This window comes from Homarus americanus, unplaced genomic scaffold, assembly GCF_018991925.1.
Source record: "Homarus americanus isolate GMGI-L3 unplaced genomic scaffold, GMGI_Hamer_2.0 scaffold59673, whole genome shotgun sequence".
NCBI classification, from domain to species: domain Eukaryota; kingdom Metazoa; phylum Arthropoda; class Malacostraca; order Decapoda; family Nephropidae; genus Homarus; species Homarus americanus.
Genome location: NW_024722639.1, coordinates 1 through 12928, shown reverse-complemented (window position 1 = coordinate 12928; position 12928 = coordinate 1). Strand labels below are relative to the sequence as shown.

The following is a 12928-nucleotide window of genomic DNA, read 5'->3' as shown; positions in this document are numbered from 1 at the left end:
TACCTGTACTTTCTCTCTCTCTGTCTCTCACATCCTAGCAGCAGTAAAGCCTCCACCTTAACACGTGTCTCGAATTAACAGGTAACACAGGTTAAAAAGTGAAACAATGTCAACCTGATCCAAGTACATCAACCCCCCACCTCCCCACCTCCCTTCCTGTCCCCCTCCCCCTTTCCCCCCTCACCTTCTTCCCCCTCCCCCTCCTCACTCACCCCCTCACGTCACCTGCACTCACTACCTAATGAGCGATACAGGTTACACCACCAAACTTTTTCAACCTACAATATATCTTTTACCTGTGCAGACCTTATTAAATACAGTACCTTTGAAAATATCATACCTATTGACATCAGTAGAAGTTATACATATATATTGCAACTCTTCAAAGCGACGTATGAAAAATTTATACAGTTGCTCGTGTATCTAATGATCCTCTTTTTTTGTTAATTAAGGACAAGTGTGATTTCAGGTGTAAGAGGATGTAAAGTTGGGTTAAAATGACTGATTCTGACACACACACACACACACACACTCAACAGCTCGACAATTATGTGCTCGGGTATAGGATATTTTGTTTGTGATGAAGTATTGTATGAAGATTTATTATTATTATTATTATTATTATTATTATTATTATTGTTTAGTATTGATGATAGGGCAGTCTCTCTCTCTCTCTCTCTCTCTCTCTCTCTCTCTCTCTCTCTCTCTCTCTCCACACTTTCATTGACCACTACATTTTTCTCTTTACAGCTAGACTTATTCTACCATCAACCTCATCCCTGCCATCAATACACTTATTTTCACCAGTTAACGATAATTTCTGATAATCTGTCAAATTGTTCCAAAATGTTCTGTCTTTCACGTATTTCATTCACTAAACTCCAGCCTGTGTGTTTGTCATGAAAATCCCTGACTGGCTTTAGTTGGATCGAAGTAAGTTGCAACATCAATATTGACATCCAGCAGGCGCCAACTGTCCTCCTGGAGTCTCGTTCAATTGAATTTCCGAGTTTAGGAGCTCTGACTGGTTTAGGATGAGCTCTGGTTGGTTTAGGAGGAGCTCTGGCTGGTTTAGGAGGAGCCCTGGGTGGTTTAGGGGGAGCTCTGGCTGGTTTAGGAGTTCTGGGTGGTTTAGGAGAAGCTCTACCTGGTTTAGGAAGAGCTCTGGCTGGTTTAGGGGGAGTTCTGGGTGGCTTAGGAGGAGCTCTACCTGGTTTAGGAAGAGCTCTGGCTGGTTTAGGGGGAGCTCTGGCTGGTTTAGGAGGAGTTCTGGGTGGTTTAGGAGGAGCTCTGGGTGGTTTAGGGAGAGCTCTGGGTGGTTTAAGAGGAGCTCTGGGTGGTTTAGGGGTTGTGGCTGGTTTAGGAGGAGCTCTGGCTGTGATAAGTTATAATCTCACCCACTTCTATAACTGGCAAGCTGGACTGTATTTACCTTATTTCTCTCTAATTCCATTGTGATATTACCATTATTAACAAGTACCATTATTAACAGAAAGTACCATTATTAACAAGTACCATTACTAACAAGTACCATTATTAACAGTACGTACCATTAGTATCAGCAAGTACCATTACCATCAACATTTCACTACGTTCTTAATTACCGAGGCATCTTCTTCGTCGTATACCAAGATAATACCCTGACGTAGCACCCTCAAGTAATCAAGCTGTTGCGTGAAAGATAGGGGTGACTTACTACCATCCCCTCATGTTAGAGCGCGTGTCCATGCTATCAGCTTCGGTCTTAAGGCCGAAGTAAACACAATGAATGATTATATTCTACAGAAATTAATTTAAAAAAGCAACAAAGCCTCGTGCCTTTCTCCTTCATCAACGTCTCGACCAAGCTTGAAGCAGTAGGCGTGGCGGGATGCTGGTGCTTCTAAAAGCTATTTCTAGCAACATTCTGCTTCCCATAAACTTTCCCAAACTACTTAAGCAATAAGCGTGGTGGTCTTGAGCGAGAAATTTCCTCATTACATCATTAGGAACGATAATTTTAGTTTTATAAGACGATACTACCTTTTAATAGGCATCTTTCTCATTACAATACAGATGAAACATACACGTGACAGTGCTAGCGTTCAATTACTTTATAAAGAGTAAAAATATATTAACAACGAATCTATTTAAATGAAATTTACCATGTTAATTTAATCATAAACATCAGGGAACTTCTTGAAGATAAGTTTAGAATTTAGCATGAATATATTTCACGTTGATCTGACCATAAACATCAGGGACTGTCTTAAAATAGAACTAAATAAGTATAAAATTGGACTGAATTTTAGCCTCATCAATGTTTTAAATCATTAGCTGATGTTTTTGTTTCCACACTTCACGAGGGTAGAGCACCGAGGAGGGGGGAGGGGGGCAGTAAATACCAGTTGTCATTAAATTTTTTATAAAACTGATGGATATTTTTCCCAATGTGTTCATCGTGTTGTGTTGTTGTTTGTCATATTATAACGACGTCTATATTATGTATGAATTATGGAGATGGAAAGGTACCTACTATATGCTGTGTGTTATAAGGAATATGTTAATATTGAAATTCGTGAGACACCCTCCGTGAAGATACTTTTTTGGCCGAGTTACGTGGTAGGAAAAGTTGTTTTGCCATTTTTATTTTTTTTTTTTTACAGTAAACCTCATCATTAACACTTGAAAAAACACTCGAATCTGACCACCTCAAGTATTAACCCGACTGACAATACGGTACCTGTGACGGCTTACCCGTTTAGGTTATCAGAGGGTCATACTCCAGGTGATCTCAAGTACTCTATCTTCAAGAACGAGAGAAAATCCTACTACATTCCATCTATCCTCGGTTGATCGCCACCATCCAGGCTTCAGAGTGCCTAAATAATCTCCCCTCCACGATTAACTTCCGGCTACTAATCTCTGCTCCTGACAGACTTGATCTCATTCCCTTAAAGACTCAACATATCGCCGGGATAACAACTCATCTAAGCGAGTCACTTTCCTCGGCCTCTTTATCATCATTAAGTACGAGGATGTACTTTACGTCCGCTCAGCCGGCCTTAACCTAAAAAAAAAAAACTCCTTATCATTACAGTTATTTTCAGTGATTTTATTTTCCTTAAATACATCTTGAATAAAGACGAAAGTTAAGGTGCTCCGTTGTTTCCATTTTCCCGTGTGATTTTATCAAGATATATATATATATATATCAATTCCATTAATTTCAAGCGTTTGTAACAGGAATTGTTCACTGTATGTTATTTTTAACTTTGATAATTCTGTTGGAAATTATTATATACGTTACCGGAACAAGTAATTAAAATTTTTTACAAACTATAATCTTATTAAACATTTACACCATGTATAAACAACAGCTTTGTCGGACTTACCATTTTTTTTCATTGACTGTATAGTGTGTGTGTGGGTGTGTGTGTGTGTGTGTGTGTGTGTAAGATAGGAGACAAAATAGCGTCAAGTGGTCGAGGCAGGTACGAATGAGGAAGCATCACCGTGTTAATGCTAAGTCGTTTAGTAATGGCACACCCTGGCCTCGGGACTCTGTTGATCAGCTCCAATAAGAATTAACTGCCTCATCTATCTCTCCATTATTCCCCATTACACTTGACTGCTGCTACAATTTTGTCTTTTTTTTGTCCTATTGTTTTCTTTTGTTTTTTGTTTTTAAGTTGCTAGAGGTGATAATGAAAGGTGTGTTGTGTGGAGTGTTGGTGTTGTGTTGATGACTGTGGTATTCAATTGTTTTTCTTAGTGTTGTTTTACGAGTCTTGTCTTTCTCTCTTCATCTTTTCTAATAATAAATTAAACATAAAGTATTCCTTCCTCTTATTTTAGGTTTATCTTTTATCTTTATTATTCAGAATTTTTCGTTTATTTCTTTCTTTAACAAAAACCTGAATTATGTGTCGTTAGTTTTCTTCTATAATCTACTTAAGGTATTATGATGGCATTACCTTACAGCCAGAAATACTATAACTTGAGCCTCTCTCACAAGCTTGTTGACTGATCATTTGTTATCACCTATTTCCTACCTGCTTCTAAGCCCTCGTAAAATAACTGTCCAAGGGTAACCGCATCCATTTTGGCGAACTCTTTAGGAGCCATCGAAGCTCTCGCAACGTGGGCTTTGTTGCCAGCGGAGCGAGTATGAGTGTTGTCTCCCGGCTGGAGAGACTGATACTTCAAACTATTGGTATCCATACATAACCTGGCCCCATTTAAAGAAAGCGATCAATCGTTTAGATACACCACAGGGAAATCATCGCTGAAGGAGCATTAGGGGGTGAAAAATCAGTCGACATACGGTGTTTTATTTGCACTTCAGCATTGTTCCCTGGTTCATATTCGCCACATTCCAGGAAAGCTTGGCGTGCCCGGGACGTGTTATAGCTCTTCAAAACAAAATTGCCATTAAGGAATTTACAGGATAAACAAACAACGAGATTCCAGTGCATATGACTGTGAGTGTATATGAACGGGGGCGCTGTAAATACAAAACTCATAATCCTACTTTTATCCCCCGAGCGGGACATCAAGCGTGCTCTTACCCCTCAAGTGTCGCCCGGGTGACGAGAATGCACAAAGTATGTCTATGAATTATATATTTTTTTCAAATAGAATGATAATATATTGACAGCTCACCCGCTACGAGACTCTGTGTTATACGGAGAAAGACCTTGAATAGGATTTTAATATATATTATACATGTATCGACAATAACAAATAAATACTGAAAAATACTGACAAAATACGTGTATCAGTAATATAAATAACGATGGTGTATAGTAGTATTATTGGTGTGAATTATCATATGAAAGTTATACGCTAAACTAGGAAGAAGTGCAGGTATATAATTTGATTAGTTAGTGTTAAGATTATACACCAAAGAACGCTGATATGTAACTTGTTTACTCTGAGAACACGAGAGCACATACCAAACACACTCAACAAATCGTGAGCACATCCCCGACACACACAGATGGACTACCAACACACTCACATACTCAACACAACTTAGGCGGACCACCAACGCACTCAACAATATACAGACGCACCACCAACACACTCAAAACAACCAGGGCGGACCATCAACACATTCACACACTCAACACAACTCAGGCTAATCACCAACGCACCCACACACGCAACAGTATACACACGTACCACCAACGTACTCAACAAAACACAGACGAACCATCAACACACTCACACATTCAATACACTCACAAACTTAACGCAATCAACAGTACACACACGCACCACCAACACACTCAGCAGGTCACAGACGTACCACCAACACACTCACACACTTAACAGAACACACGCACCACCAACACACTCACACACTCAACAGAACACACACACACACACACCACCAACACACTCACACACTCAACAGTACACAGACGCACCACCAACACACTCAACAGATATAGTGGCTGGTTGGCGTTCATATACATAACCACTTATGGCCAGGGAACGAAGGCAGCCGAAATATATTGTACGCTTAATAGGCTTTCCATTCTCCTTCTATCTAGCGGGATGGAAGAGACAGTAACGCATTAATCATGACCAGGCAGTGTAGAGAAGGTGAGTAGCGAGATGGACTGCTTCTGGCGGTGATGGAATGGCTTCTTCCTCCGTGCTCACCTGCCTCAATCTTTTTGTCGTTGTTGTTGTTGTTGATGCCTTGTTGGTACTCCTCTTCGTCCTTCTTCTTCCTTCTCCTCCGCCTTCCTGTTCTTCCTCCTCCTTTTCCTTCTCCTTCTCCATCTTCCTCCACCCTACTTGCCTCCATCAAGTTTCCTTGTTGTTCTTCCTCTTCCTCCTCCTTCTTCTTCTTCTTCCTACCCCTACCTGCCTTCATCGTATTTCCATATTGGTCCTCCTCTTCCTCCTCCTCCTCCTCTTCCTCTTCCTCTTCCTCCTCCTCCTCCTCCTTCGGGGCCCATGAACCACTTCCTCTCAGCCTATTCTTACACTCATCATTATTTCCTCTCTCTTATTCAATGATAGAGTGTTTTTCTCCCTCTCTCTCTCTCTCTATCTCTCCCATGTTCTCCATTTATCGTTATTCTTCCCATCGCCATTCCAGCTTTTTCAGAGAGACACTTTCTTTAACCTTATGTAATTTTCCTCATTTATTTCCTGATTATATATTATGATTTATCGCTTCAGTGATTATATATACTGTCATATAATTGGTTATAGTAAATGGTGCATTGACGTATATTATTTCCCTCTTTTGTGCTATATCATTTTATATATCAAAGAAGCACAAATTTACTTTCATTTACTATAGTTTGGTAATATTTACTCATAATTAGTTTAGCTATAAATGGAAACAAACTCAATAGAGAATTTCAGATCTTTCCAATTTGAAGTTTAATTTTAGTCAGACTCAAGAGAATTATTAGATTTACTCTCTACTTCTACCGTAGATTTATGGGTTAATATACTGGGTATTTTAGTGGGTTGAGTTATGATTGTTTATTACAGTCACCCCTTCATCCTCAAGACCCTTGCATGTGCCCAGCTAATTTATTACCCTTAAATGCTTATTGGTGTGTAGGTCTTCGTAGTCAGTAAGTTAGGTCATTCACAAGGTCTATTACTCTATGTCTGTCTGTCTCTCTGTCTCTCTGTCTCGTTTACAGTCAGAGAATTTATAGTCATACTTTTTAGACTGAAGTTAATACAACGTTAAGTTTAACTAACGCCTGAGATACGCTTGTAAAACGTTGCAATTATTCTGGTAGGATTTATGGTGAAGTTTTAGCGGGAGTCTGGCGATAAATGTAACGCTATCTCTCAAGGTAACTTCCAGGATAAATCTAAAGAAGAAATTTTCGGCCACTTTACCAGAACAGTTCTTGTGTTACAACGCCAACATCATTTAATTAAATTTTAATTTTTTATTTGTTTATATTTTTTGTGTTTCATTTTTTCAGAGGTTCATGGATTTGTATCTTTTTTATCCGTTAGAATTTAACCATTTTCTCCAGCCAATTTTAAAACATATATCCACTTTTTTTACAAAATTACTTTTTATATTTCGCAGCGTCCAGGCATACATTGTCAACTTTTTTTTTTAACAAGTAAAATCTGTTGTACAACGCAAACACGAAATTCCATTTAAATATTAAATATGTGTTGGGAAATCCCTCACAGATACAATATTTCCCACAATTGTATTTGCTCTGTAGTGGATAACAGCTGTACTAGTAGGTGTCGGTACCTGGCTGTGTGATCAGGAGCATTTCTACGTCAATACTCGAATCAAACGTAACATCGCTGATCGTAACTGATAATTTTATATAACAACTGTTTTATTCAGGGACTTCACGAAATTACTGAAATAATTAGAAATGTTACGAAATTACTGAAATTTTTTCATTATTTTTACACGAGCTTACTGAATGGCTTTAAACAATTTGTTGAGTCTACCATATAATTTATGTCGTACTTCCTAATACACGTATACATGAAACACTAAGTTGTTGACATAAGTGTGAGTTGTTGTCTCCTCCTAGTGAGTTTACCTACAGTCTGTACAACACATAAATATAACATTGAGGTGACTCACAAGGGTATAAGGATAATGTTATATAGTTTGTTTATTACGTTGGTTTGGTGATGATCTGTGCTGGTAGTCCTGCCTGGTGGACGTCTTCGAGAGCGTTGATTTGAAGAAAAAAAAATTCTGACGATTTAATGAATTTAAGCTTTATCGTATTATGTTTGGATTTTTTTTTAAATTCAGTTAATAAACTGAGTTAAACAAAATAAGAACAAAATTCTTAAAGTCACTTTACAGTTGACTGACACGTTGAGACGCTGATGAGGACAGAGTAAGGGAGTGTTCTTTCAGAGGTTCAGGACAATGTGTTCGTTACAATGAACTCATTCATATGGGACCATAGTCTTGATATGGAAGCGTAAAGGCTTCTTATGTGCATAGAATAATTTATGTTGATAAGTAAAAGGAAAAATATGGATTCAAGATCAGCGAATCAGGTATTTGTAGGGGCAGATTATTAATGTGGCTGATGGGACTGTAGCCCCAGGCCCACTAGAAAAAGAGACCCACAAAATTCGTTACAAAAATATAAGCCCTTTCTCTAATAGGTCTCTTAGACGAGCAAAAAAATAGCCACTCCGGTTGCCACAGGCGATAAAAAAATCCTGGCAAGCGAGTTGAAATATTAGATAGTTTTTCCGGCTGGCGATCATTATTTTAGATCCCTTTACTGTTTATATTTTGGGCCGCTGACGTTCAAATTTACCGCCCTGGGCAAAAAGAGTATTCCCGCCTTGGGGTTGGTAAATAGCATAAGGCTTCTTGAGATGTGATTGGCTCTTGATGACATAAGTCTGATGCTATAGGCCAAAGTATGAAGGTTTGGAGCTTCACAGTCGAGCCTCGCGGGAGACAGGAGTTTGTTTGCGGTCTTTCAGCTGAGAGTGAGTGTCTGATTTTCGACTGAGAAAGTACTTATAAAACAGAAGAAGTTTATAACTGATGACACTTGCTAATGATAGTGTATATGTATTGAAGAGATTAATAAATATGTAAACTAAAAATCAATTACTGTCATAATTATACACGTAAATAAGCTAGTGTTATGATCGGTGATAATATTGTCACTACGTGGGTGACTGGATGTGTTTACAGTGTTTCGTAGCCCTAATAAACAAGCTATAAAGCTATAAAATATACATAGAAGCAAATATTCATACATACATATGTAATAAACATTCATTCATACATACATACACATTAGCCTATGTACTCTAGCCTATTCAAATAGCTGTTGACTTAATTAAACCAGGCCCACGAGACCCTTAATCCGGCCCTAAGTATTTGGTAAATTCAAAAGAGAAATACAATCAAAGTCTTCTCACAGCACTGAAACAGGTTCATTCAGTCCCATGAAGCTCCGACACCTGCTTTGAGATTTTTTTATGAATCAGTGTGATGAACAGCGAAGGTCAGTTTAGTTGCCGCTGTTGTCGTGTTAACAAGTGCCATAGTGAAGTGTTATAAAGTGCCACAGTGAGGTGTCATCGTTGGTGAGGGAATATAACATCAAGAGGTAAGTGGCGGTCAACACGGGTTGTATTTGTTGAGGTTAATGTGTTAAATATGAGGATGTACAGTGAGGATGTAGGTGTTGAGGGCTGGAGCTGACTCTACCCATAACACAACCACCTGTTAAAACTATATAACATTACCTTATTCCCTTCACTACAAACTCTGACCAATCACTGCACCAAGAAACACAAATAACAGTTCTCAAGGACTTACTTGGCTGAATTCATAGACATATTGTTGTAGTTAAATGGGAAATAACCAACTTTGCTGCCGGTGTGTTTACAAAATGGCGTCTCGGTCCAACACCAACTGTCGGTGAAAACATGAGAAAGGACTGTAGATGTTTCCTTACAGTCGGTCTAATTGTTTTAAATACTGTACGTATTTTTCATAAATTTAACTTTTTGAAACTGTAAATCCTCACTGCCGACTTATGTTTATATTGTCTGTTGACGGAGTGAGAAAAGAAACATTGTAACCTGGAATTTAAAAACAACTTCGCATCAGATATACTGTAAGCTATTTAACACAAGTGAACAGTATTGAGGGGCAGGTTGAATATCTTTAGCATGGAATTAAGGAAACCCAATCTAACCTAACCGAACCAATGGTTTTACTATAAATTTTAGTTAGCTGGGTCAGATTTGGTTGGTTCATTTTTCGTCATTATTGAACTAAAAATAAAAATACCGGATATATTAGAGAACTTATGAAACTGTTCAAGTCTGTTTACAGTCGGACACTACGAGACTACATCATTACTAACAGAAAATTATTAACTATTTAACCCTAATCTAATCTGACCTAACTTAATCTAACTAATTATAACTTATCTTAACCTAAACTAACCACACAACAGAAAATTAACTATTCTAACTTCATCTAAGCTAATGTAATGTAATCTAACCTAACCACGCTGACTCAACTTTACAGCCTTTTATTATCTTGTAATTAGTGTTAAATTTATTACATACTTGGATAATGTTGCAGGAGGATCTCGCTTAGTAGTAGGAATTTTCGGGTGAAACTTTGCATTAAAACTTTGTTATACTTCTCATGAGTTTCTCACTCAACCACCTATTTCCGAATAGTTATGTTATGAAGACAACTTCTCCCTAACGTCAAGAACACGGAAATTATTTATTGATTTTGCAGTATTTTTATTTTGTTTTTCCATATTTGTTTTGTTACTCCAGGTTAATATTACGTAACAACAATGGGCTCCTACAAAAACTAAAACCTGACAGTGGGCAGGACTATGAGGGGTAAAAGGATAAACGAGTATTAGGCATCACTCGTTTTAGGAAAATATTGTAAACAAATATTCCTAAACAAATGAATAAGAATCACAGCACCGGAACAATTGGTGAAGAGCTCTTCCAGGGATGAGAGATTTCTGGGTAATGAGACAACTCTCGCAAACCTAGAAAAATCCCACATTCCCGGAATTTTACTCATTACTAGAATTTTCCAGAAATTGCACATTATTTATCCTCAGAATCTCCTCCCAGACACTGAAAAAAAATTGTTTCTGGAATTTTTATCGAAATTTTCCAGAAAATGCAATTGATTTTCAATTTTGGAATTTGCTCCTGGATCCGGAATTTTCTCAGAAAATGCGCCTGATTTTCAACCTCGGAAACTCTTTCACAGACCCGGAATGCAGGGAGTTTTCACTGAAAATTTTTGAGTCCATATAAATTCCAGGTATTGCAGAGTTCTGGCTAGCAGGCATTTTGGCTAATGGAGATATTTACTCCCTTCGGTTCTTCAGTAAGAATAATGTGGTGATTACAGCTTTTCATCAGTTTCACATCATATGATATGAACAAATGTAGTGCAGACATATTCCCTTAAGAAAGCAAATAATTATCTTTTACTGCAAAATAATCAGTGTTACTTGGAGAAAATATTCCTAGATATCTAAAGTTGGATGTCAATAACCTACTGACTATATATAAATTGTTTATCACTCAACATCATGTAAGGAACAATGGGCTTAATGTGTTTCGTACGTCGCGGCCACTTGCCAGCGCCACATTCAGGGGGTGAAATGTTCCATCCTCCTATAGTGCCAGCTTTCTTGGTTACTCTTTGGGGTTCTGACCATTATGAGTTCTTGTACTTCGCTGTGTCAAGCTATATCGGGGAACTGTACTGATCTTTATGGAGTGAAGAAAGTATCCACCAATCCTTATGTTACTGCTTATAGAATTTTGGTTGAAATAACAATAAAGTTTTATATAGTTAGAGTAATTAAAACATAATGTTGTTTCAGGCAGGATGGTCCCTGGCCCAAGATATGACAGGTGATCCAAAGGCTTCCTCTACCACCAGGAGCAAGGTGAGCACTACTTTTGCTGTTCTTATTATGACACGATGGACAAGTTAGTATATTTACTAATTTTGGGTGTTAACTAAAAACATTGTTAGTATCATGGCTGTTCCTGTTAGTTGAAGCGCACATATAATGGTAATGGTTAAGGAGAGGATCGCCACTTTATCAGTATCATTTTATTCAATTTTTGTGGGAGAGGAGGAGCAGAATCTTTTCCGATATATTTCTTGCAATGCATTGATGCTTATCTAATAGGAGAGAAAGAAAAAATGTAGGAATTTTAAATACTAAGGTTTTCCTTCAGAACTTTATAATATTGTCATCAAAACTCCCTCGGGAAGGCTGATAGACAACACAAACTAACTAAACCAAACATAATGATCTTACATATCTAATGATTTGGTTAGTTTCTGTCACCAATCCATGTAGCCCCAGTAACTGTTGCCATCTCATAAGAACATATCTAAAGGTACTACTACATAGTCATTCTTTAATCCCCCCCCCCCACTCCACGTAATAAACATTTTTACTTTAAACCAAACACATCCTTGAAATGCCTCTAATATATAGACCAGTATAAGTGGCGACTTTCTCCTTAACCTTTACGAAAAATTTATAGGAGCAAAATGGGATGGAAGGTTAATATGATTACTTTTTTTTCCAGGTAGGTGAACGTTAACAGCTCCTTGAGGGACAGTAACACACCATAATTCATCATAATTCAGGTGTGTCTAAGTCAGTTTTATTTTTCATATATAATTGTTTTTGTACTTGCTTGGAAGTCTTATGTCTCCGTTTACTAAGTCGCCATTACCTCCTGTTTTGAAGATCGGTTTCTCGTTTGCTGTATAAAGTTACTTTCATTTTTTTTATCCAGTGAGGTTCTAGATAGTGATTTCCATATGTCATTAACTCAACCAACTTCCAAAACTTTGAATTCCTTTATGCCATTATTTTATGACCTTTAAGTCATTTTCGATTCAGAGAATTGGCATGTTTTCCAGTGTTTCGTATGATTACCAAAGATAGGGTTCAGATGGAATCAATAAATGCAAAAGTAATTTCTATTGCACTTTTCGTAATATAGGATTAAATCTGGATCCAGCTTGAACCTTGTGATCCTTCGCGGATCGAGGAGGGCGTTTCTTTAAGACATTCCTCAAGTTTGTTATGGTCTTCCCCTCTCAGGCGCTGGTAGGAAACACAATATTCCTACTTGAATGTCGTGTTTTTCTTTTTAAATAAATTTTTTTTTGATAAAATATGTTGCTTTTGGTAGACACCAATTGTTACCCAACGTTGTTATGTGTCTACATAGGCTCTTTACTTTCTAGGGCAACATCCAGAGAAAATAACTTAACTTGAGTTTTTTTACTGGAATTTGGAAGCACATGGCTGCATCCTGTTGAATCTGTTGATTTTGTTTTCCGCCTATGAACGAAAAACATATAAACTTGTTAGTGGAATATTACAGCGTATGCCATCCGCGTTGA

At 37.7% G+C, this 12928-nt stretch overlaps 1 protein-coding gene across 1 annotated transcript; it reads right to left on the bottom strand.

Annotated features, from left to right (window-relative positions):
• Positions 1-1025: 1025 nt before the first annotated feature.
• Positions 1026-4107, bottom strand: LOC121863016 (proline-rich protein 2-like; the record flags this gene model as incomplete). Its single annotated transcript, XM_042361474.1, has 2 exons — positions 4035-4107; positions 1026-1375 (listed from the first exon to the last, which is right to left on the bottom strand). Coding segments are annotated over exons 1-2 (423 nt in total), but the record flags the coding sequence as incomplete, so codon positions are not given.
• Positions 4108-12928: the final 8821 nt, after the last annotated feature.